At 46.6% G+C, this 23778-nt stretch overlaps 2 protein-coding genes across 10 annotated transcripts; one reads left to right on the top strand and one right to left on the bottom strand.

Moving 5' to 3' along the window:
* Positions 1 to 133: 133 nt before the first annotated feature.
* Positions 134 to 5392, top strand: LOC122396624 (uncharacterized protein DDB_G0272530-like). Of its 9 annotated transcripts, none has more exons than XM_043395187.1 (9): positions 237 to 347; positions 2417 to 2903; positions 3175 to 3303; positions 4082 to 4222; positions 4297 to 4425; positions 4506 to 4766; positions 4835 to 4930; positions 5009 to 5080; positions 5169 to 5392. In XM_043395187.1, exons 2-9 carry the CDS (start codon positions 2777 to 2779, stop codon positions 5282 to 5284), a joined length of 1071 nt encoding a protein of 356 aa, XP_043251122.1. In that variant the 5' UTR covers positions 237 to 347; positions 2417 to 2776; the 3' UTR covers positions 5285 to 5392. The 9 variants fall into 9 exon arrangements, with proteins under 9 accessions (XP_043251117.1, XP_043251122.1, XP_043251120.1 ...); XM_043395185.1 differs by having other exon boundaries at positions 297 to 347; positions 2413 to 2903; XM_043395190.1 differs by having other exon boundaries at positions 305 to 347; positions 2461 to 2903.
* Positions 5393 to 5516: 124 nt separating this feature from the next.
* LOC122396623 (glucose dehydrogenase [FAD, quinone]-like) lies at positions 5517 to 8160 on the bottom strand. Its single transcript, XM_043395181.1, has 5 exons — positions 7527 to 8160; positions 7052 to 7407; positions 6618 to 6962; positions 6185 to 6540; positions 5517 to 6070 (listed from the first exon to the last, which is right to left on the bottom strand). The coding sequence occupies exons 1-5, from the start codon at positions 8108 to 8110 to the stop codon at positions 5711 to 5713; spliced, it is 2001 nt and encodes a 666-aa protein (XP_043251116.1). The 5' UTR covers positions 8111 to 8160; the 3' UTR covers positions 5517 to 5710.
* Between the last annotated feature and the right edge of the window lie 15618 nt (positions 8161 to 23778).

Here is a 23778-nt window from a genome sequence, read left to right on the forward strand (position 1 = left end):
TAAACAAGTTACATACATGCATACGTACACGCGCGCAACCACGCACGTACGCACGCATTCGTGACAAAGTTATCAACACGACCAATTAGATAAAGCCAGCTCGGAAACATTAAATCGATCATAACCTCGGAAGAGTAGACCGGAGAAGCATCTTGTTAAATTTTTAGTCGCGAATCGAAAAAAAACAGTAATAGGAGTGTCCTGAAGGAGGAAGATGGCGGGCTCGGCGTATCGTCCTCGGTTGGGGTTGGGAGGTGTTGCGCTGTCGATCGGCCTCTGCTTCTGCTTGGTCGCGCGGAGTGCAGTCGTTGCCGCGCACGGACAGCACGAGCATCTGATCCGTAGACGTGAGTGTAAACTGCGATTTCGGTTGTTGGTGTGTCGTGGCGTGCCGTACCGTACCGTGGCGTGCCGTCCCGGCCAGTTCCACGCTAGTTTAGATCACAGGCGTAGCCAGCTTTACCTTCCGCGACGGTTCGAACCGAACCCGCGAGTTAATTCGTACGCGAATCGATCGACTTTCGACTCGGCTCCGCATCGAGACGCTTCGACTTTCCTTGGTTCGTCCGCTGTGGATTTAGCGAGTGTTCGAAAGACACTTGGTTTCTTTAAACTCGTACAGAATCGATCGTTTTAAATTGATCCAGGAAAATTATTTACGTCCGGAAATAGTTTAGGCGCGTCGTCGATCCCCGCCAAGTATTTATCGAATTAATCGACTTGTCGAAAGGATGTTTGGACGTTGCGATCGGAGCGAATTCGTAAGAAATGCCTCGAGCAGATTCGTTCCTTCGTGACCGAGTAATCCTCTGTTGGAGGTTCGTGGGGAATCGCGAGGAGGCCGGATCTACGCTGCTGGTTCTCACAGTTAGGTGAATGTCGGGTTGGGACCGCACATAATTAAAGAACAAGGGGAGATCGTTCCCTCCTGCCGTCTGATATTTCGGTCTAACGTTCCGTTCTCGAGGACGGGATTGCGACACGCGGGCTCGAACAAAGCTTCGCGTTGCGCGAACCCTTTTACAATAGTCACACGCGATGTGGAAACAATGCCGGCACTTGCACCGTCGAAACGCAACACGAAATCCATCCGTTACGCGTCGCGTCGCGACCAACGGTTCTCTCTAATTTAATTAAACACCTCGCACCTTGAAAACGTTCCGAAGGTGAGACTAATTGATACTGGGAAAAGTTTGATCACGCAACGTGGAACTCTTTTTCCTGTCTCTGTATTCGAGAACTCGGTCTTGGTGTTAAAATTGGATTCCTCGTGTACCACGTTACGTAGCACCAACGACCGTGATCACGAATCGAAAATTACTTTTGTCGATCGTGCAACATCGTGTGAAAAAATTCACGACAATCGTACACGGCGAATAATCGTGACGTAATGTAAGGCGGAACGAACGATGAATAATTTAAATGGTATAAGATGGGAACTGGTTTTCTCGAGAGATCGACGTGACGCTCGATACATGTCGATAACAATTTATACATTATCGTATCGTTAAACGACACAGCCAGCGTCGACGCCAGCGTTTGATCGGTGACTCTCGTTCGCTACATCGAACATATAACTTCGATTCTTTAGATAACAATAACTTTGCCGCGAAAAACATATCGAAACCCTCGATAATCCTCGACGAGATTCTACAATTGGTTCGTTAAAAAAAATGACAAGTATCTATCTCGTTTAACTTATTTCTCCGAGAATAGAAGTTTGTTATCGGAAAGATTAATACCGGGATTGAAATTTAACAACGTCGAGGAACGAGTTTAACGCAGACGATGGCTTCTGTGGTCGTACGTGGTAGTTTTGTTGCGTAACGAACCGAAACTATGGAAGCGGAGCACGCTAAGGTTGTCCATCGATCGGTAAACGCGTCCAGTCGAAGTGCCGCTGAAAACACGTCGTTGCCGATTACTAGAAAATACGTGTATTTAGTCGCGTCGTCATTGCTCCGAGAAGATTGCACGGAAAGACAAAAGGTTCGTTAAGGTTGCGCTTACGATTTCAATTAACCGCGCGATGGGAACGAGCCCATCTAATTAAAGTTAAACGCGACCAAGGATCCATCGTTGGGTCGCCGATTTAGCGCGTGCCCCGCTTCCATAATATACAACCTGTTACGGAGTTGCGGTTAAATACTAGCTGCAAACAGTTTGATTCGTCCAAGATTTCCGGACAAACGAAATAAATAGTACGAAACGATAGCGAACTTGGCGGTGGATCGCGAAAGAACGGCGATTCGACATCGTGACATCGATCGTTGATCGAATGGTAAATTAGCTCGATATTATTCGGTCGCGTTTAACCTAATTTGACCGGAAACGATCGATAAAACCGTGGCCTAAGGTTCCTGTAACAATGACAACGAGTCGTTGCTAAACTAACTTGTTTTTCACTGAAAGATAGCTCGAGATAAGGCGTAGAGAGAACGTTGCGTCGTTGTTCCCAAGATTGCTCGCGAAAGTGAAACTGGTTGGAAAAACGCGTCGAGGGAAACTGTTGGCGGTGCGACGCGACGGTTCGTCGGAATGAAACGACGATCGCGAACAATACCGCGAGTCTGACGCGATGCTCAACAATAGAGCAGGGCTTGTTCGCGACCGGGGAACTCGCAACACCGTAACGAAACGCAAAGAGCTGGCCTAACGAGCGAGCGAACGAACGAACGAACGAACGATAGTCGTTGGGATTAAGATCGGGAATGACGGCAACTGTCACCGGGCTGATGGAACGACAAGAAGAAGACGTTCCAACGGCGGCACGAGGATGACGCCGACCAGGACGGTGGCCAGGTTCTCGAGGCTTCTCGTCCTCGTGCCTGTCACCGTCTGCGCGACCATTTCCTACGTCAACCAGGAACCGCCGCGATGCAACGACCGAACACCACCCCCTCGTACGTATGCGAGCGATTCGCAGTCTTCTCAATCGTTTAGCCTCACGCCTCGATCTTTCACAATTAAAATCACATTTCATATCGATCGAGCGAACAAGGTTACCCAGTTTTCGGATACGCGTCCCGGAACAAACGTCATCTCGATCCACCGGCACCGAGAAATTCATTTTTTTTATCATTGGCCCGCGATCAAAAGAATGCTTTGTTTGTTCGAACGTTTCTTATCGAAATATTTAAACGTCTAACGAACATGTAACATAATTTTCTTCAGAGACCCTGGCAAAGTGCCATTACGACGTCGACTGCACGGACAACGCATATTGCTGGAACCAGGAGGCTTGTTTATGCAAAGATGGTTACATCGTCTATAAGAATCGGACGCACGTGGAGTGTTTAAAAGGTAGACTTTTCAAATATGAATAATTACGCAAACGTATCCTTGGTGATAATCTAGATAAGAAAGAGATAGTCATCGAGGTTCTTTGTACATCGAGTATAAAAAATGTACGTTTCGACTTACGGTTAATATTTGTTCCGGTAAACGATCTTGACTGTAGAAAGACTCGTGGTAGGGGAGAAGAGTATACATATATGTATCTCGAGCGGAAATTGTTGCGTTAGTTTATGGTGCTCTTCGGTATATATAGAATCTTATCGGAGAGAGTACATTGTAGAAAATAGAAATATGCTTTGTACAAAATGATGATGTGTGTCGATAATATCTAGAAATATCTAGGCCTCGAACGCGCTCGATAAGGTTCTAATTGAAACGTTTTTTACACGCATACACCTACATAGATGTTATCGGGGCATAAGCCAAGTCCGGTGACCCTCGAGAGATACGCCTCTTTGTTCGAACGAACGAATGGAGGCTGGCCTGCTCGTGCGCCAGATACTTAATTTCCGGATTAATCGTTGTGTTCGTAGACTTAGGATCGGTGTCGGCGACCTCCGTAAACGCGATTACCACGGAGATCTTCCTTCGTCCGTATTCCTATCCGTCCCTTTCTCACGGTCTCCCGTTTCCTGAAGCGTGTCGTTCGTCGTGCTTGCCGATCCAACAAAAAACCTTAATCATATTTCCTTCAACTTCCCACGCAGAATCGCTCGAGTTGGAATCGCGGAAACGTTGGAGAAATGTCCGAGTAACGTAATATTTAGTGGTTTTACTTTTCCAGTGGCAACCGCTATCGGGGATCCTTGCGTGGCGGACATCCAGTGTCGCGTAACCTTTGCTCCGTACTCGGAGTGTCGACAGAATATCTGTCAGTGCTCGGAGGGCTCTCACTACATGGAAGGAAGGTGTTACGAGTCTGTAGGTGAGCGTACACTCGCGTTTCCTATGCGACGATTTTCGATACAAGCGGCGCTATTAATGCGCCACCGTTTGTAGGTTTGGGGCAGGTTTGCCAGTCGAATCGAAACTGTTACGTCAAAGACAGCTACTGCGTGACGGGATTTTGCCGATGCACGTTGAAATATCATCCGAATCCCCGTAACGACGGATGCATACCGAGCGCCGGTAAACGATCGCTTCTTATTTATTTAAATTATTGCGTGCAATTTTCACGCGCTCTTTCGTCAAACGTTTCGAATCGGCAGAGCTGGGCGACAAGTGTTTCAACGATTACGAGTGCGTCGCGGAGAATTCGAGTTGCATCGAGGTCTGCTCGTGCAGAGTGGATTACGTGCTGTCGAACGACGGTAAGCAGTGCCTGAAAGCTGCCAATTCCGTCGGAGAACCATGTCAAGAGGACTCTCAATGCAGGCTATTCCTGAAAGACACCAAGTGCGGCCCTAATGGCGAATGCAGCTGCATCGAGAATTTTCATCGGAGCGGTTACGCGTGTTTGAAAGATGTCGGTGAGTATCGGTTGAAATCCCCGCCCGATACGATTACGCATCGAAACGGCATTCGTGTTATCTTTCAGCGTTGAACGATCGATGCGAGAACCACAGAGAGTGCATCACGGAGACGCACAGGGACTCGTATTTTACCGAGGTGACGAATCTCGATTGCGTGAACGGTACGTTATCGATCAAATTGTACGAAACGAAAAGAAATTCAAAGCGATCCAAGAAATTTGTCTCATTTTTTGTTGCAGGCGTCTGCGTCTGCGCCAACGATTACACCATGACGGAGGAGTTGCGAGATTGCATTCGATATAGCGACAGCGGTAATCGCTTCGTTACTTATTCCCCGTTTTCCGCGTTTCGATAACGCGTATTCTTGAAATTGCTAAAAATCGCTATGTTTACTTTCAGGTACCGCCCCGGTAGCAACACGTTGGAAACATATTTATCGAGTTTTGTCTCTCGCGATTCTTGCGAGACTCTCGATATTCTCAACACAGTACTTACCACGACTGGAACTCGTTTAAAAAATTTTTATTCAACCGCAACACGCTTCGTAGTTGTAATGAACGATACTAATTTCGATCGATTGTAAATACGTTGCATCGGAGTAGTCAATACCAGACGTATCGCTACCAAAGATTTCATTTTTTCGCTAGATTAACGACCGATTAACGCATATTTATTTACGACTCGCAATGCTACTTTAGCGGACCTTATTTAATAGTTTAAATTACGGTGGTCCATCCGTGTTGCCACCGACTCGTTTAAACGCAGAATAATATTATAATAATAATAATAATGCTGCTTTCGTTGAACGATAATAGACGACGACATATACGATCGGTGCGAAAACGATCGGTTCTCCGAATTGTATCGATTGTTCGTTTAGAAAAATAGATGGATCGCGTTTCCGATCATTATTTTTCTTGCAATTATTAAAAGAAGAGCCGTTAACGGGCGGTAGCGAAGAGTTTCCAATCCTCTTTGATCATATCCGCGGCCTTTTCGGCTATCATGTAAGTCGGGGCATTCGTATGGCCAGCGATCAGGCTCGGGATTACGCTAGCATCCACGACTCTCAGTCCGTTGATCCCGTGGACCCTTAACCTGTGATCCACCACGCCCGAGTTTTTCCTGGTAGCCATCTTGCACGTTCCAGCGAAATGACCCAAGGTCGTGCTCACGTGACGCGCGACGCACGCCCAGTACGGATCGGTATCGAACGGAATACTCTTGCACCCTGGAAACGCGACCGGCAATAACGTAGCGTTGAAACGCTTGAACGCCTTGGTAGATGCAACTTGTATAGCCTACGGATACACGATGAAAAGTTACATGTTAATAGATTCGCTCGCGCGACCGGCAGAAGAATTACACGGTGAACTTTCGAGCAAATAAATGCACCGAACGAAAACAGACGCTACCTTTTTAATGCCTCGAACCATAGTTTTCAGATCGTCGTTGCGATCGTAGTAATTTATCTGGAAAATTGGTCGATCGTGTGGATCCGAGCTTCTCAAGGTAACTCGGCCTCTGCTTTTTGGCTGTAAGAGTACCGGAACGATCGAGAAGGCGTCGAAACCTTCGTAGCCGGTGAAAACCTCTTTGTAAAACTCGTCCGTCAAACCGAGGAGTCCCCTGTAGCTGCCGGATATGTCTCCGGTCAACGCGCTTATGCCTAAAACTAATTCGATGTCGGGAACGGTCGCATGTTTTATTTTCTTTCTTTTAAACGATTCGAAATCGACACCGATGGAAGACACGTTTGGCGAAAAAGAGACTGGAAAAGGAGAAAAGAGCAAGTTGGTTTGTTTCACGCGATTCGTCGTCGATACGGACAGAATTTTGTCGCATTACCTTCGTTGTCTTGGTCGCGAAAGCGGCTCTTTTTGACTCGAGGCTTTCCCTTTCGTTCGTCTTGTTTGGTGTCGACGAATGCTAGACATTCGGCTCCGCCGGGCACGGTCAGCGGACCGGTTCCTTTCACAAAGTAATCCAAAGTGTTTACCAAATTTGAGACTAGACGAGGCTCGACGATCGTCACGCTCTCGTTCACGAGAAAAGTCAACGCCGACATGCTAACGTGATCTTGAAGATTGTATCCGACCGGCAGGTCCTCGATCACGCGGACGTTCAAGGACGTCAGGTGGTCCTTGGGCCCGACACCGGACAGCATCAGTAATTGCGGCGAGTTTAGAGTACCTGAGAAAACGCAACCGCGAATAAGACGGATTCCACGACTGCCTTTCGACTCGACCGCGTTAAAGGTCCTTGCAATTATTCTTGATCACCTGCTGAAATTATTATCTCTTTCCTGGCGGAGGCGTACAATTTCTTTCCATTCTTAACGAACTCTACGCCCACGGCGGTTTTCGTGTTCGGATCGATCACGATTCTGGTCGCCTTCGAGAATTTCGATAGATGAAAGTTCGGTCTGCCGCGAATGGGCCGCAGAAACGCCTTGCTGGCACTGACCCTGTGACCGTTACGCAGATGAACCTGTGCCGTTGAGAATCCAATCAGCCTGTCGGTGTTATAATCGATTACGTCATAGCCCAGCTCATTGCCAGCTTGTAGAAAACATTCTCTCAGCGGGGAAACGTACGGTGAAGTGGTGACGTCGAGGTAGCCTCCGCGACCATGGAATCTGATGGGAAAACTAGTGTCAGGACAGTGGCGATCTATCGTCTAACGTACACGCGACAGATTTACTTATTAGAACGATTCGATGAGCGCAAAGAAGCGTAGGTGAACGTGAAACGGTACCTAACGTCCTGATTCGACAACTTGCAATTTTCCGACTTGATAAAGTACGGCAAAACGTCGCGATAACTCCATCCGGGATTGCCCTGCACAGCCCAACGGTCGTAATCGGCCGGCGATCCTCTCGAATATATCATAAAATTTACCACCGAGCTGCCTCCGACCGCTCTGCCTCCCGGCAGGTTGCAACGACCCTCGTTCATCGACAAACAATAACCGCCGGACCCATCCGGCCCGCGAGGCCTCGGTTCGCTCTTATGCAGCCGAACGTAGTCCGTAATGTGCAAAACAGGGGCCAATAGCGGAATGTCTGTCAGAAACATCTCGTCCTTTCCCTCTTCCAGCAACAACACGCTAAAATTCGAGATCTCGGTGAGACGATTCGTTAACACAGATCCGGCGGAACCTGCCCCGATCACGATGAAATCGTAATCCTCGCTGAACACGAACGTATCGTCCGGGATAAAATAGTTGAACGTCTTCGTCGGAAATCCAGAGAAAAACTGATATACGTTCTCCAAAATGCTCGGCGAAATAATGCATTTCACGCAGGACAACAGCAAAAACACCGTTAACAATTTTAACATTTTCAAACTTTTTCATCGACAATTTAACGATTATTTTTCTATTTCGATCGTACCGAAAATGTTTGTTCGCTCGATGAGTCGCGAGGAGGCTGACACTGCATAGTCGATTCAAGCTTCGCCGGAGCTTGGCAGGAATCCCCCTGGACTCTAATCGCCGTCGACCGTCGCGATCGTTATGACGCGAGATTCCTTCTAAACGAAGCCGCTCGACGCGATCGGTGTCTGGCAGGAGAGACGCCTGGAATTCTTGATAGCGTTTATAAGGTCACCGCGTCAGGTTCTCGTGACGCAAGTCGAACAAAAACGTGCCGGGTGTACAGGACGAATCTTGATCGCGCACGAGCGCTTCGTAAAACGATCGCTACGATGGCACTCGGCATACATTTACGATCCCTTTACGATATCTCTCGTTAGACGGACGATAAATTGGTCATCCGAAATCACGTACCAATGTCAATGTCGTCGATAATTTTGATAGGATAGGTTCGGCACACCGTTAGGGCGACGGTGAACTGTTGTAAAAGAGACGACCGCTTCTTCTTCCTGTGCGACATCCTTTCGATACTTCATATTTTTTCTTTCAATCGTTTGCAAATTACCTTTTTACGTCTCTTCTTGTTCTCAGTCCTCGTAAAAATTAACGATCAAAAACACATTTTGTTGAACGATTATACGGGAATCGTTGCTCTTCTTCTAAGCCGTGACGCAACACGTCCCGCGTTCGTCGATTTCGGTGTTAAGTGGAACTCGTTAGAACCTCCGTGTACCAACAGAACAGGTTAGCCATTACGAAGACAAAATCTGTGCCAGCGAAGAGAATTCTGCGAGAAAATTTTGCTCTAACTCTGACTCGGTTCGTCGGAGGAATCTTCTCCTTGCGGGCGGTTCCGCGCGTGCCGATCGATCGAGCGTCGATCTTGATTCCACTTTGGACACTGGTCCACCTCGAGCTGCAAACCGAGGAAAATACGGACCGCACGAAAAAGAGCGGAGATCTCAAGGTCGTGATATTAAGCACCCGGTGTAAAAGTAGGGCGCCTGCTCGAATATGATGTCACCGATCACAGTTCGTTCGGCAAATGTTAATTGTATGTTTACAGATGCGAACAAGCAAGGTTTAACCATTCCAATTATCGTCCATTTAACGTTTTCGGCCACAATTGTAGACTCTCGTTAAGCAATCTGTTATAAAAGAAGTTGTAAGATAGATAATATCGTTTCTCCCTAACATTACAATCGCCATTTACATTCTGTGCATCGATCCCGATCGATGCAATTGAATTTGAAATAATTGACGATGATTAAATTGAATTAGAATTCTCGCCACTTTGCGAACGCTGTGATCTTATTCTTTTCTGGTTCGGTAACGTCGCACGCGACACGATCGGAGGCTACATAATCCCCCGTACCCGTGTATCATGAAAATCATTACTCCGTATTCTGTACCATAGACGAGGTAGTCGTTAGACTATGTACCTTGTGGAAATTGGTGTCACGGAAACTGAAATACCGACCTGGTAAAAAACCAGTGGTTTTCGAGCGACCTCTTCGTTGAAAAAACGGTGATCTTGGGAACTATAGCCAGTTGATCTACGGAAATCGGTAAAGTTAACAAACGCAGAAAATCTCTTGGCATTTCGGCCAAATAAAACAAAGACTCGGATAAAGTGTCTCGAGAGAAGATCGCGACAGGTGGCTCTCCATTTTCAAACTGGGTATCGTTCCTTTTATTACATTATCGCTGTACTCGGCTCTGGTATAGCTGATAAATTGTTTTTTGGTCGACGCATGTACATTGCGCGCGTACTATGTATGTTGACCCGTTGACCCAACAGCGTTGGGAAAATCACGAATCGAATTACCGTTGTAAACGAGAGCTAATCAGGTTCGAATTAGCGTTGCTAATGAAAATTGATCGCGGTTTAAATTAATGTTGCGAATTCAGAATATTAATCGCGTTTGCTATCTGGATAGTTTGTACTCGCGAGTACTGATCGCGATTGATGATTATTGATCGCCCTCTGTGCAATGCAATTCTTATGTTTATAAGTCGCGATAGGACACTAACGAGTTATCTGGAATTAATATCCAGCGAAAAAAGATATTTTGTTCATCCTGTCGGTTTTAAAAGCCTTTCTATTCGTGACAACTATCGAAGAAAGTGTTTGTTTCTTACGTAAAGTCCGACACACTGTGTATCGATCGAGATTTCGATAAATTTAAATTAAATTCTTAATTAATTCCGAGTCGGTAGTTTTGCTCGTAAGACAGAAATTTCCATCGAGCGTCCAGTCTATCCTACGTCTGACCTATGGTACTGGTATATATCTTTGGAAGCAAGGTCGATTCGTGCGCTCGACCGCTAGATGGCTATATCGTACATTGGTTTAAACGCGATAAAAACGATACGTTACGTATGCCCGTAAGAATTGAATTTTTAATATTCCCTTCGATGACAGTAATTCAACGTTCGATCTATGAATTAAAGTCTCGTCGCGATCTAAGTATTTTGGTTAAATAAAAAACGAATTTTCTATATTAAAAACGATAAAATTGTCGGACTTTTACTCGACCGATTGTTCGAAGTATTTGACCAAAGGCAAAATTGTTTCACGAAAGGGAACGTAAAGTGGAAAGCGTTTGTAGCGGAGAGCAGAGTCTCGCAGGGTCATGGTAGATACGGTCGATGGGACGTTTTTACGGGTCGTGGGAAAGAGGGGTCGCGAGAGACGAATCGTAGCCCGGGACGATTAGGGTCGTTCCGAGTTCGAACGCGCGTCCAAGAGTCCCAAGTCGAATCTTGTTGGAAGACTTGACATAGAACGGAAGATAAACGGGAGAAGAACGTAGTCGTTTGGCAAAGTATGTACTTGTTATTTCCCCGATCCTTCGTCGAGGAAATTTCGTTCGATCGAGAGGCAAACGTACGTGTACGCGACGAGGGTGAAGAAATATATCGTGGACGCGGAAACTGGATAGGGAGATACCTCGAACAATGCAGCTAATTTATAGAATGTAGTCGAAGGGATGACGCAGGTAATCGAGGCATCGTCGATTATGATCGAGTACCGGAATCGGGCAACGGAGGTGGTTGTTCGAGCGGGCCACGAATTGGGCCGCGGTGGAGGGTTAGTTTTGACAATTCGCGATAGATTCCATAGGATCGGTGGCGCGAGTTGGTCGAAAACTCGTGCCAGAGAGAATATCGAATGCCCGTGGGTAGTCGGTATGAGAAGTAGAGCACGTCGCGTCGTCGGCACCGGGGCGAAAGAGCGAGACTCGGGGCAACGGTTATACGCGCAAACGTGCAAACGCGGATACGCGCAAACGCGAAAGGGCGTCCGTTGGGGGTGGGTAGGCTAGCAGCGGTGTATAGCAGGGGTGGGTTGTCAGTTTGCCGGACGGCCGCGTGAGAGCGCTGCCGCGCAGGACCAACCCTCCATTCGCGCTGCATCCGGCGAACGCGACTGTTCGCTCGCGGACCGTTCGACCCTCGACCGCGAATCGTTCGGTTCGTCGGCAGCCAGGCGATTCGCTGCCGTCCATCGCGCGTCGTATCGTTTTTTCCTCGGCTCGATCATCGAGCGTTTATCGCGATCGCAACCGTGAACGTGCCATATCGGACGACGCGAACAACTCACTTCACCACCACCTATCTCTATCGACCGCCGTCACTGACCGCTCCGTCTTTTGCTCTTTCGACCTCTAGCGCGCCTTCCCTTCCCTTTTACGCTCGTCCTTTGGATCCGCTTTGGTTCCTCTCGATCTTCGGCTCGCCGTGTCTCTCGATCTCTTCCCCACTCGTCGTCGCCTCCCCCGCCCTCCCCGCGCAGTTTCCCTCGACGCGAACGCAAACTGGACGAAGAGGAACGCGCTGCTGCTTGCTATCTCCTCGGCCATCCAACCCTCACCCTCGGTTGGTTAATTAACAAACAAGGGGAGAAAAAGAGCCAACTAGCCAGCGAGCCAACGACTATTCTCGCGGAGAGAAGAGTGTGTGGTGTATTCTTTTGTGGATGCTGTCGTGAGAATCGGTAGCTGGTTCGCGATGGGGGTGGCAACCAGTGTATCAAACGTTCTCGCTGCGAGAACTCCGCCGGGAAGATAATGCATATAAATGCCCCGGAGGAAAGAGAGAACGGTAACAGAGGATTACGCGTAGTCGGGTAAGTGCGTTGTGCCTTTATTTACTCGTTTATTTTCTCTTCGAGTATCTCTCGTACCGCCTATACAAGAAACGCGAAGAACCTCGTCGACCAACTTCCCGTACCTCGACGGTTCAAACGATCCAATTACACCGAAAACGAGAATCGTAACGAACGCGAAACGACCTCGTAGCCGTTAAAGATGAACACGAAACACGAGCTGAACAAACTTTCCTCGAAAAACCGACTTTGGATTTAAAGAACCGAGTACGACAAGGTTTGCCTTGTCCAGTAATCGGGGACACTTTGACCAACGTGTTAACCTTTCTCTCTCGAAACAAGCATCGAGTCGCTGACCCGTTCGTTCGATGGTTCTCCTCGTACAGTGGCACATAAATACGATAAAAACGAATACTATATAGAATTATACCGAACTGTCTGGATAAATGACTTTAAAATCTCGGTGAAATGTTTCCGTATAGGGAAAAGTAACTTCGAACACAGCAACCGGGGCGAAAGAGAAACATCGTGTTTTTGCGCCCAAACAGAAATACGAATCGAAACGCACTCTCGTCGTGTGTGCCGTTGAATTTCACCCTCTCGAGCGGATCGTTTTGTTTACCTTTCGTCGACAGGACGCATTTTTTTCTCGCCGGTTTCGTTTCGCGAGGATTTCTTCGCACGGGATCCCGAAACCCAATTACCGCGGGGTCAGTGTTTCGCGGCCTTTAATCTCCATTCTCAGGTGTCACCTTTAGTTCGCGTGGACGCGAGCGGTAAAGCACCCTCGTTGTTCCCGAAGCGTTGCTTCTTTCAGCCCTGAATCTACGCAGACGAGATAAACGAAAGCAGCACGGAATATATTTCGAAAGATGAAAGCGCCCGGTATACAATAGCACGGAATCTCGAGTTACCCGCGGCAACAAAGTAGCTGCAAAAATGTTACAAACACCTGTCACCAGGGAGTGAGTATCGTCGATCGACCGATCCTCGACCTCGACTATAGCCACGGTCCAAGGTTTCATTTTCTTTTTCGCTAAATAACAGTACCGTGTAATGCCCGGTGTGTAGCATTGTCAAGCACGGATTGCATTATTCACCGCGCAGGGGACGTGGATACGCGGTTGTTAAGTATGTATACCCTTGCGTCGTAGAATGGTTTCGTCACGGAACGAGGAGACCGTAACGTGGTTACCTTTCGGATGACCCGTACTACGCGCATCGACGCACACGCACGGATTTAACGAGCTGGTATTAATTAATACTCCGACTAAATAATCAACGATGGAACCCGCAGAGTCGTCGAAGACTCTTGTAAGAAAACATTGCACGCGGATTTATTTCGAAACGTGTGCTTATAAAAATTTTCATTGAACCCGATAGAAACGGGTAGCGATAGGCTGCGTGTAACGGTGAATCGATCAAAGGCACCGTGTACTCCGCGAACTGAACGTCGCGTCGTCTGCAAAATCGCAGATGTGCGCGCGCGACCGAGAGCGCACCATAAAAGACATCGGAAGGATGAAATTACAAAGCACAGCTTGCAGACTGACGGTGCGGTATGTGCGGATATGTGGAACACAGGTTCCCGGAATCCCGAATTCCTCGTGGCACGTGCAAGATATTCCACGCCAAAGAATTAATACCGGATCTTAACAAGATCGTGATCCTCGAGTTGGAATCGTTAGTTTTGAGCTAGCGTGCTGAGACACAGGGGAAACCCGATCGTTCGTAAAAAGGAGAAAATCTTGATCCGAGTATCGTGTAAGATTCTCGCTCGCCACGATAGAATAAATGCAAACGCGACACTTACAGAGAACTTTATCCGAACTTGGTCTCGGTAATTTACTATCCGCGCAATTAACGTCGTGCTCCTCTCGACTTCGGTGTAGTCTTGAAACCGTGAAACGCGTTCCCTTTCGATTAACGGTAATTAACGAACGATCCTGCATTCGAACGACAAATCGCGAGCACAACGTCCGAACGTTTCCCAAACGTGTCCTGTCACTTTGTAACTCACAACGTGAAAAATATCGTGGCGAACGGTTGGATGGCAAATTTAGAGACGTATCGATTGGTCCAACGTAAGAACTACCTACGACCGTGTTCCGTTGTCGATGGAGTCGAACGCGCGCGTAAATGGCAACGATTGTGTCGCGAATCCAGCAAGGAATTCGAACGATGGAAATCTTGGGTTAATCCGAACGCGAACGGCCGTATCGCGTTCGCGTTGGCATTTCAGCCGAGAGAATCGAAAGCGTGGGACAGAGCGAGGAAACGAGCATTTGAAAACGAGGAAAGCCCGGTGTAGAACAACGTAATAGAAAATTTATTCAGGGTTTAATCACATCGCGACAAAGACAGCATTGTTCGAGCGTGAACAATAGGGCGGTTCTGCGGGTTCGCGTAGCACCGACTGCGAGCATTCGGTCCCCTGATTCGAAACGACTCTTTACTTTTTTGAATTCAGGTCGCCGCCGCCGCCGCCGCCGCCGCCACCGCCATCGACGCCGGTTCGGTTCTTCGTCTCGTGCCCTTATTCCTTCGATTTTGCAAATTTATCCCCGCTCTTTTCTTTTCCGCTGCATCGAGCCCGTCCAATCCTTTTCTCGATCATCGATTTCGAACAATTTCCGTCGACGTTTTCTTTTTCAATATTCCCGTAAAAGGTCTTGGCATTCCATCGGTTTCTTCGCAAACGAGTTTCGCACGGAAACGGCAAAGAGAATTTTCACTGGCACAAAAATGCAACGAAGCAACGCGTAACATTTCACCAAGTAGTTTAAGTGATCTTTGAGAAAAGGAGACTCGCAGCATTCGATACGTTACGGACGTACAGTTTACCCAGAGCTTCTTATTTGCAAATGGTCACCTGGGTGTCGAGTCGTCCGGCACGCACCTTACAATTTTCCATCTCGAACAGCCTCGTGCTACGCGTTTCGAGTATTCCACCAGTCGCCAACTTTTCTATTTAATTAGCACAGGCGCTATTTGCATACTTTTAAGCGAAAAGTCAGCGTCGCACTGCTGAATTTCGATCGAAGGGGTATTCGCTAATACGAAATTCCTCGAGTTCGCCATGTACATATTTTACGAACCGAAAGTAGCCAACAATCGCAATGCCTGAAAAGTCCAGTGTGAAAGAAAAAACGAGTATGCAATTACGGATACTTGTTTTCGCTTTGGCACTTTCGTCGTAACTTGTACACGGTGCTGTAATTCTAGCAACGTACTTTGCTATTGCGCTAATAATACGTGAATTTTTTAATTTTGTCGCCGCCTCGGTCGTTCACGGTTTTCCAGAGCGCGCGCTTCCATCGATTTTTTCGCTTCGAGACGCGAATTATTTCCGCGCGTGTTAACGCGTCCGACCGCGGAAAACCGACCGACGAACCGGATTAGAAACGCTTTAGAAAATTCGGAAACAATAGAAACGCTATCGAAGAAGATTAAAATGCACGCGACGACGCGTTGGTGGAACCGAGCGTGTGCTGACTCGACCGCGGGAAATCGCAATTTGATGAAAATTTCTTCCTGCGAATGCGCAGAGACGTCGACGGAGGACGATTCGGTCCACGATGAAAAATCACTGCTCGCCGCGTGAAAAATTAACCCCCCTGCCCCCGCTCGATCGGAACTTGGTGTGAATTCCGTTGGACGGTTCGCTCGCGATGGAAACGCGAAGCGCGGAAAGAGGTCGCGAGCTGGATGGTGTGCACTGATCCTGACAAAGAGCGTTAATGGCGAAGTTGGTGTCGGTGCTCTCGAGCATTTTCTCCTCGAACGCTACGAACGCTCGCTCGGTACTAGCGGTTGCACGAGATACATACATACGTCGTGTCCTTAAACGTGACCGACCTTTAAAGCCGATTCCCCTGAAAAGAAAGTCCCTCTTCCCTATGTGTTTCGTTCGTTCGTTCGTTCGGCTCGACCACGGTAGCAAATTTTTATACCATCGTTATTGGATAATGAAATCCTCACTGGCGTCGTGTTATGGCTTTCATACCGTCAACAAACACTTTCGGTCATCGAATCGTTGCCTCGTGAAATTCTCTCCCGATGCACACGGTTTAATCCAACCTCGAGCAAACTGTTGAATTTCCTATATACCAAGTTTACGACGAACCCTCCCTATTCTGACAGAGTTATCCGCGATTATTTTCCTCCGTGAGCAGTACCATAACAGCACGTAGCAGACCCAACGATATTCGATTCGTAATTTTTCGAATTGGATCGAGCAAGTAGCCAATTAGCTGTCGCTGGCTATTTTCTCGCTCTCGCGAGGAATCCGACAAAGGCAGGACTTTCCCCTCTGACAAAGCGATTCCCTCGATCCCGAATGCTCGGACGATCGGGAAGCAAAGCGGAAGGCAGAGGCGGGAGGGTGAATTGCGAGAGAGGGCAACGAAGAAGCCGGGAGAGACAGGAAAGATTGCAACAAATCTCGAGACGGACAAACTAGGGTGAAACTTCTGACGAGTTTACTTCCCTTTATCGTCGAACTGCAAAGGAAAGGAAGGCACGGAGAGAACGTTTCATCCTCTCCGTCCAAGTGCCGACAACAAACACACATCCGACGAGAGACACGAACCAACCGAGAAACCCTCGTCTCTCTAATTCCGGGCGAAACTTCCAAGGTTGTTACGCCAACTCCAAAAAGCATCTATCTCCTTTTTATCCGCGGTCGCTTACTTATAATAATAATAATTATTCCTTTTTAACGGTTTCGTTCCTCTTTGCGCAAAAAAAAGACAATCTAAAGATGGATCGATCTTGGTTTTTAAAAGGCCAAGTGCGTCGAAGATATTCTAAATCCAATTGTTCGTAAAACGGTTCCAGCGACGATTCCCCGAGCCCGTTTAAACGGAGAACAGCCGGTGTTTCTTCTCTTCGCGATAAAACAACTCGCAACGTTTCGTACGGGTAGCACGATAACGTATAACAAAGCGAGCGCCGAGGCAATGTTTGTTATTTACTTTACGGAGCAAACTTCTCCCTTTGATATATAAACTTGTTTTCAAAATAATAAAATTCAATTATAACATTCCCGTTGCAAGTGGCGATTATGTTCGCGTACGAGTCGGCCAACTATCTGTTAGATCCTTGGGAACACTTGGAACGCAACCGTAACTTTACGAACTACTTACGAGAAAATCTCTCTCCCTCTTCCTACCTTTCAGTTTTATTTTCGAAACGGACTTTTAACGGCATTTTAAAAAGTCATTGGCAAAAGTTGCAAAGATTTCTGTTGCAATTTCTAACTGTCGGATCGCGTCGTATACTCGATTAATTGCTATTTAAAGGGCTTTATAGGATCTAAAAGTATCGAGCATTCCGTTCACGTTTATCGAAATTCGTAGACGAACGACGAAAACATTTTGTTCGCGCGATCCGAACAACGAGAACGATGGGAAGCGAGAACTTTCGAGCGAAAGCTTTTCGTTTGGCAGTTTGACTCGACGCGAACCTGAACCTTCTCAAGAACGGTCTTTTGTTTCTCTGGTCGGACAGCTTTTCCTTGGAGCAAAAAAATTTAACCAAGATCCTGTTATTATTACCGCTCGACGGCATTAAAACTCATCGAGTGTTTTGAGAGCAATTAAACGAAAATCGCGGTACCATTTGAGCGTTCCGTGCACTCTTCGAATTCCAAGTAATCCTTCTGGTCTGTACGAACAATCGGATCCGTAAAACGTAGCAATTGAATTCGAGCACCTATTGTGTAGGTAAACTGGAACTGGAAAATACGAACCGATCGTCTAGTGACCACATATATGCTGGAATCCGAAACCGTTTCGGTTATATTTCGACGATGCCTGCCTTCTCTCTCCTCGACTGTTGATTTTCGAAACAGTAACTTTCGTCCATCGATTATTTATTCTTTCGATTCTTTGTCGGTTTAATATTTCGATGGATCGAATTCCAAATGTGTATACTATCCGACTATCGACGGCGTATTCGAGTAATCGCGGTTATAGCAACCTGCAAAAGAGACGAGGCTGCTAACTGGAAGAATTAGCGGCCGGTCAATTGATAGAGGAAACGGCCGCGTCGATCGATTCGTCGAACAATGCCACTTTAATCACCGTCGCTAATCGCTGAATGGAAGGGTACCGATGCTCATTTCAGAATCCTCGATTAGAACGTCTAATTTTCAATTTTACCGCCAACGCGTTATCGAGCTTTACAAAATGCACGGCACAGCAACAGCGCGAGCGACGAATTTCATTACGAGCCAACGATTCTCCGATCCGACATTTCTAGATGATATTGCGCGAAAATTGAAAATTGTTCTTACCCGTCGTTCTTTGGATATGCAAGGAACGCGCGCGCCGACGTGAAAATTTCGTTAAAATCCGTGAAATTCCATCGCGGAGCGAATCTCGAGCTCGTCGCGTGGATCGCAACACGCTCGGAAAGACGATGATATTTCTAGCCAAGTCAAACAGCGATAAATTTACTAAATTACGTTTACCGCCGTTGATTTATACATGCTGCGGAGAAACAGGCCACGCACTCACGCACGATATATGTATCTTTCGACGGTGAAACGGTCCAGAATCGATACATTTTCGATGCATTTCAAATCGAAACGTTCCGATGAAATATTAGTCGCAATAGAACGGCTGTCGACAATTTAGATCCGTGCTGCCATCGACAAAAAAGCCCAGAGTATTTCTTTTTAATACCGATTTGCATAATTTAGCGACACGACACCAAACTGCGAACCGGAAACGCAATTGTCTCGCATTCGTTCCAATCTGACGTTTCGAAAGACAAATTAACTCTATTTTCAAAGTGTCTTTTTAATGCGGGTTTTTAAATTCCAGATCTTCTACATCGTTTAATTCTCTTATCCATGCTTTCGATTTAACGATTCAACCGAACGATTTAATTATTTATATGGAACGACGAGTAATCGTTGTTACGTATTTGTGACGGCAGCGTTCAAATCAGAATTATAACGTTACATAAATAATATAATAAGCTAGATGCGTGATACCTGTTAATGCACGATTTAAAAACGATGTCAAGTTTTAGAAAGATATCGCTTAAATTTTAGTTTAACAATTGTAACGTTTCTATAAATAAAAAGACGTTATATGGCGTATTCGCCGCGTGTTATCTCGTCGCGACTGCTCGATGCCCCATTAATTGCCTTTTTGGTCAAACCGTCGGGGCGGTTTGCAATAAAAGTTGCTCGATTATACGGGAGGAGATTGTATTTTACGTAACGAATCGAATCTTTATCCGGTGTGTTGGTAATTTCACGAAGAAACCAATCCAGTGAAAGCACGCTCGAGAACGTTTTCCGAACGCGAATTACGCGCTCTTTCGCTTGAACGGTTTGTTTGCGAACTACGAGAAGTGCAATGTCAAATATTTGCATCTCGAAACTCTGCAATGGGGAGGTGCTTAAGTCTCTTTATAAAGCCGATTGGAACAAATCAACGCTTCCGAGGCTCCAAGAACTGCTGTTCGTTTCTTGGCAACGAGAAAAAGGAAAAGACAGGCTCTCGAAGTCGCGTTACTCCGTAATTATTTTCTACGGTAAAATGGAGAATCTCGTGTTTCGTACGGACCGATATTTCCACGAAACGCACGAATGCATTACTATTATTCCGCGTCATCCTCGAATTAAATTAGAACGAAATGAAAGCCGGTTTAATTAACTCCATGGAGCTTGGGCGTACGAGTTAATTAATACGCGCCCAATGAAATTCAAAACGTTCCTTTGGTATTGTTTAAGCGACATCGTTGGCAAAAATTTCGAATTGGAATAGAAACGGTGCCGAAATAGACAGCAAAACGCGTCGTCCACGTTTCGAGAAGCCCTTGACTTGGTTTCCGGTCGCGCGCTTACGTCCACTCGACGAGTCCCCAGGATGAGCCCAAAGGACGCTGATATTTTTACGACCAAAACCATTTTACTTCGATCTCTTGTCTTAACGCGCGAGCTAATTATCGAAACTCGTAATCCTGAATAGTCAAGGAACGGTAGATCAGCGTTGATTAGCTTCCTGGACGGTTTCGGTACATTTTCTTTCGACCTGTTAAATCGGGATGAGCGGTCGATGTGTTTTATTATTTGCACCGAGTTGTACGTTATTACCCCCGCGAGGTACGTGACGCGATGAGCTCCGAGCTCGGTTTCCCACGTGGCCTACTCGGATAAGCCGACCTCCGGCTCGCCTCCTACAAGATTCGATACTTTTCTGGACTAGCAGCACGTTCGCCACGCTCGACAATCTCATTTTGTCGGAATTTTTCGATCCACCCTCGTTTCGCCTCGAACAAATCCAAACTTTTTTAAAGGGTCCTCGTGTTTTATTATCCGTCCACGTTGCATCGTAACTCGCACCGTAAACAGTCGTACGTTTCTCGCGGTCTAGGATCGTTAATTAACTCGGTCTCCTCTTGAAAATTTCACAGGACGCGCGAGACCGTAATCTCCGAAATTGAAATAACGAATTCGAAGTTTTTTCCACGCGACCGTGTTTGTTACGAGAAATTTTAATAAGACACCGACGTTCGACCGTCTAATGAAAATTTACCGCGTCAAGTTTTCCCTCGGATTTTATCAAGCTCGTTTCGCGCTTAATCCTGTGCCGGGTTTACCGGCGGACTTAACTTATCGTTACTCGAAGGTACGTATTTTTCACTGCGATAAGAATCCCACCGGCTAAGGCAGTTTCTTCGCGCGAGTACCTGCTATCTGGCTGGCACGTGTTTCGGTGTCATTGTACAAACAGTAGGTTATTTTTTCCTACCGTGGCTGCAATTAATCTCCGCATGCTTGCCCCGCTTTATCGCTTTACCCACGCTGAGCATCGACTGCTAAACGCGATCAAAAAGTTGTACCTACACGTGAGAGATTGCAAACGGGGGCCTCCTCTGTTCTCGAATCTCGGATCCTAAGTTTACAAAGCGTTGCGTACTTCCGTCTCGTTCGTAGGTTCCCGCGAATGTCTCGCGCTAGAGTATTCATACGTATAATAAGTGTCTCGGAAATGTTACGCGATGACACGGTGTTTACATGGAAACGTCTCGCGCGCATGTACCTTACTAATGGAACCATTTTGTGTTACGCGATAATTTTACCGTCGAGCGAAACACCGTTCCTACGTGTATTCTGTCGCCAAACGAGCCAAGTCGTGTCCCTTTACGTTCGTTCGACAAAACCATATCGTACCGATCGACTAACATATCGAATATCGAAGTTAAGAGACTGGAACGGAGGATGAACGGTCCTTTAAAACAATTTAATTTACTTTAATCTACTAATGTTTCTATCCAAATAGTTCGTTGCTGCTTCAGCGCGTAAAACATCGATGTTAGTTTTGCTCTTGGATATATATAGTCGAATTTCTTGACATCTCGGCGCTTATCATTGACTCTAGCAGCTTGCTAGAAGCAACCGTCGTTAATATTTGACGAAACGACGAAACGTTGGTGCTTTCGTATTTGAAATTAAAATCGAATAGCCGACTATGAGGACGAAGGTTCGAAAAGTTTATCGCGACGAAGCTACAACCCCCCGGTAAAGTGGTCTCGTTGGTTTGCGTTTAGATTCTGTTTTTCCCCGGTCGAGCCTGTAAACAGTTTGCATTTTCTGATAAACGTGACCTTCGCGGTGAACATCGCCACAGTCGTCTATGCATTATGTATATTCGTTTGCATGTATTCGTGCACTTGATTATCGATCATCCACCGTTCGCGTGCCTCCGCACAATACGTTATCCGGGTCTGTCAACATTTACGTACGTAGCAGAACATTCGAATTTAGCACGCGAATCTGCCCGCTGCCATCGTTCGAAGGTGCTTTAATTTTGAACTGTCTGTTAATCGACTTGGCGCGCGCGTTCGAATATTCCGCGGGGCGAGAACGATTGGGACCTTGAATCTGTTTTATGCGCGAACGGCACGAAATTTAAACCATCGCGTCCTACTGTAAACAATCGCTTCGAATACGGACCAAATCCATTTTTAATAGGGATAATAAAATCACCCCCCGCAAGGATTTTCGAAAACGAAAACGAAAACGAAAACTAACGTCTTCACGCGGTAACATTTCAATAGCCACTAAGAGCTGTAAACATTTATTTGGCTCGGTTTCAACAACCCCGGGACGAACGTCGTTAACGATTTGGCTGGCGTATCGAGTTTAGCCAGGACAACGCACGGTCCCGTTCTCCAAGGATTCCGCCTGAAAAAAATGTTAGCAAACTCGAAGGAAAATTCATCATCCTCCTCGGACGTTTTCCCATTTGCCCGACTTTCGTTCTTCAATGTTTTTTAACAAGCTCGGAATAAACAGTAATTACGGACGAATCTTTTTTCTATACAGAGTACACAATGTATGTCACGGAACTACGAATCTAAATCGATGTGCTCGAATAACACGTGGGATCAAGTTTCTATGTTGCGTCGCGACTCGAAAGATATCCCGTCGGCCTAATGGTCGACGCGTACTACTGGCAAAGGTAATCGATCGTCGCGTCGACCGTTATTACTTTGTAATAAGCAAACGTTTCATCGAAACGTTTACAATTGGGTTTGCAAAGGCTCGAATAAGCGACGAAATTTTAAGGGAACAATTGAATTTCGACCAAAACTTTTCCATGCTTCCGGTCATCGGTAGAAGCGTATAAGAATTTGTGTATCGCTGTGTTGGCTGTAAAAATAGATGGTTAACGAGAACGGCAATTTTTGTCGCTCGACGCGAACCGTAAAAATATAAAAATTATTGTATCGCGAGACTGGCAAATTCGATTGCTTATAGAACGGGACGGTTTGCTGGTCGTAGAGATTTGAACGAACGCACGAGAATCCAACATTGCTTTTGCAATCTTCCGTTCTAGCAAGCTTCGTGTTTCCGTTCCCTAAGCGTCTCTCTATTATTTAAACTCGTCTGAAATATGCACCGCGTTGTTAGATTATCGGTTAGGGACTGGGTCGAGTTAGGTGGTGAAACGCTCCTATTCCTCGAACTTTACCCTTTCGCAACGTTCGTAATGTCGTCGCATAAAAAATATAAAGAAGTGTGCGATACAGAGCAAACGAATGACACGAAGTTGCCATTAAAGCAAACTCGGGCTACGAGTATTCGTTTTATCGATCGTACGTGTTTCGGTCGTTAGAACCGACACGAAAATCACTAAAGGGCCAAAGACTCGCGACTTTGGCGAAACAATCTGGTCGGTGCTAGCAGAGAAAACGCAACGAACGAGTATTCTAATTAGGTTCACCCGGTGAATCGCGAATTTCCTTAAAAGCAAAAACAGGTTTTCCAGAATCTCGGAATCGCGTCAGCGGCAGACGTTTAAACGTTTTCGATGTTTCGTTGGAACGTCGCGACTCGGGCTCTCCGTAGGGTAGACAATACGAGCGAGTGGTCGCATTTTTAACGGAAAACAACCGCCCTCCTCGGTTCTTGCGTCGCCGCCTCCGCACTCGAAAAGTAGAACGCCTAACCCCCGAGCAACCTGATCCAGTTTCCCGCGACTCATCCGAAACGTCGAT

The sequence above is a fragment of the Colletes gigas genome, unplaced genomic scaffold, assembly GCF_013123115.1.
Source record: "Colletes gigas isolate AHSC1104 unplaced genomic scaffold, ASM1312311v1 Colletes_gigas_Sc00007, whole genome shotgun sequence".
NCBI lineage: Eukaryota > Metazoa > Arthropoda > Insecta > Hymenoptera > Colletidae > Colletes > Colletes gigas.